Here is a 1,419-nt window from a genome sequence, read left to right as displayed (position 1 = left end):
AAATACCTGGAGACACCTGGAAGAGGCACCTAAGTGCAGGGTGCACAAGCTACGGGGGCAGAGGTGGGGGAGTGGTAGGCAAATTCTGGAGGGGTCTCAGAATGCCTAGAAGGAGCCCATAGGAGGTGGGGGTAGGTGGGTGATTAGGGCATAGAGGGATCTCAGGGCTCACAAGGTAAAGATGTGGGTGTCAAGGTGGAAAGGGACCTCAGAGAGTCTGGAAGACCCTCAGGGTTCATGCGTTTACTTCGGTATCTCTGGGGGTTCCTCAGAGCTCGGGGTGCCCTCAGGATGAAAGGGGGGTGTCTCAATATACACGGTTGAAGACCTCAAAGTGAAGGGGATTTTCAGTTAGATCCTAGCCATGGCAGAAGTGGTACTCCAGAGTACAGAGTGTCTCCGGGAGGGGAAGGAGAAAACTCAAGGTGAGCGGGTAGGCGGCTTGGGGTCTCAAGGAGGGGATCGTGGGCCTTGAAGAGGCGTCAGGATGTTGAGGGGTCCCAGGGTTCCCCAGGATGCGTAGAAGGGGTCCTGGGTCACATAGAGAGCATCTTGGGTGCTTGGAGGAATGTCAGGGTATAGAAAGGTCTGGGGTCCTTGGGAGAGATGTCACAGCGTACAGGGATACTGGGGTACGTTGTGGGAGGCGGGGGGGCGGCGCTGAAGCACACAGAGGGGATCTCGGTAGCCTGGAGAGAAGTCCGGGCGTGGAGCGGTCTAGGGGCACTTAGAGGGGAGTCGGGGCATGGAAAGGCTCCCAGAGCGCATAGAAGGGGTCTGCGGCGCGCGGTCGGAGCTCAGGGCCACCTAGGTGGAGCGCTCAGACGGCCTTACACTCGCTCTCGCGCCGCCGCTTCTTGCGCTCCACCTGCTCCTGCGTTTGGCGTGCCCAGGGCCCGGGGCCACACAGACCCACCACGCAGCAGGCAAGCCGGCGGCCGGCGTTACCGTTCTCCAGACTGGCCTGATTGCCGCCGCGGCCCATGTCGTCCTCGCCCGCGTGGACCACCACGGCACGGCCGGCTATCGAATGCGGGCCGGTGAGCGAGGCAGCCAGGCCGGAGCGGTACTTCCAGACCTGGCCATCGCGCACGGCGAAGTTGCCGAAGTCGCCCGGGTGCTGCGGGTGCGGCACGGACATCGGGTTGTAGTGCGGCCCGGTGGAGTCGCAGCCCTGGCTCAGGTCCCCAAACTGGTGCACGTGGATGGCACGGCTTGTGCCATTGGGCTCGTTCGGGAAGCCCTCAAGGTGGAAGAAGGCCTCCAGCAGGGCGCCAGGCCGGAGCTGCCGGAAGAGCACGAGGCCGCTGACCCGGGGCTGCTCCGCCTCCAGCGTGGCCGACGGCAGCACCCGGCAGACGGCATGGAGCGCCGCGTCCGGGTCGATGGCCGCCGCCTGCCGCTGCATCATCTCCTGCC

The 1,419-nt window shown here is 63.8% G+C and overlaps 1 protein-coding gene across 1 annotated transcript; it reads right to left on the bottom strand.

Moving 5' to 3' along the window:
* Window positions 1–1,419, bottom strand: SOD3 (superoxide dismutase 3, extracellular). The gene has a single exon (XM_010839917.1). The coding sequence runs from the start codon at window positions 1,409–1,411 to the stop codon at window positions 821–823; it is 591 nt and encodes a 196-aa protein (XP_010838219.1). The 5' UTR covers window positions 1,412–1,419; the 3' UTR covers window positions 1–820.

The sequence above is a fragment of the Bison bison genome, unplaced genomic scaffold, assembly GCF_000754665.1.
Source record: "Bison bison bison isolate TAMUID 2011002044 unplaced genomic scaffold, Bison_UMD1.0 scf7180017864136, whole genome shotgun sequence".
NCBI lineage: Eukaryota > Metazoa > Chordata > Mammalia > Artiodactyla > Bovidae > Bison > Bison bison.
The sequence above is the reverse complement of the archived record's forward strand: the minus strand, read 5'-3'. Positions and strand labels throughout refer to the sequence as shown.

Coding starts and splice junctions, on each gene's coding strand:
- SOD3 (XM_010839917.1), bottom strand. CDS start 1,411: ATGATGCAGCGGCAGGCGGCGGCCATCGACCCGGACGCGGCGCTCCAT.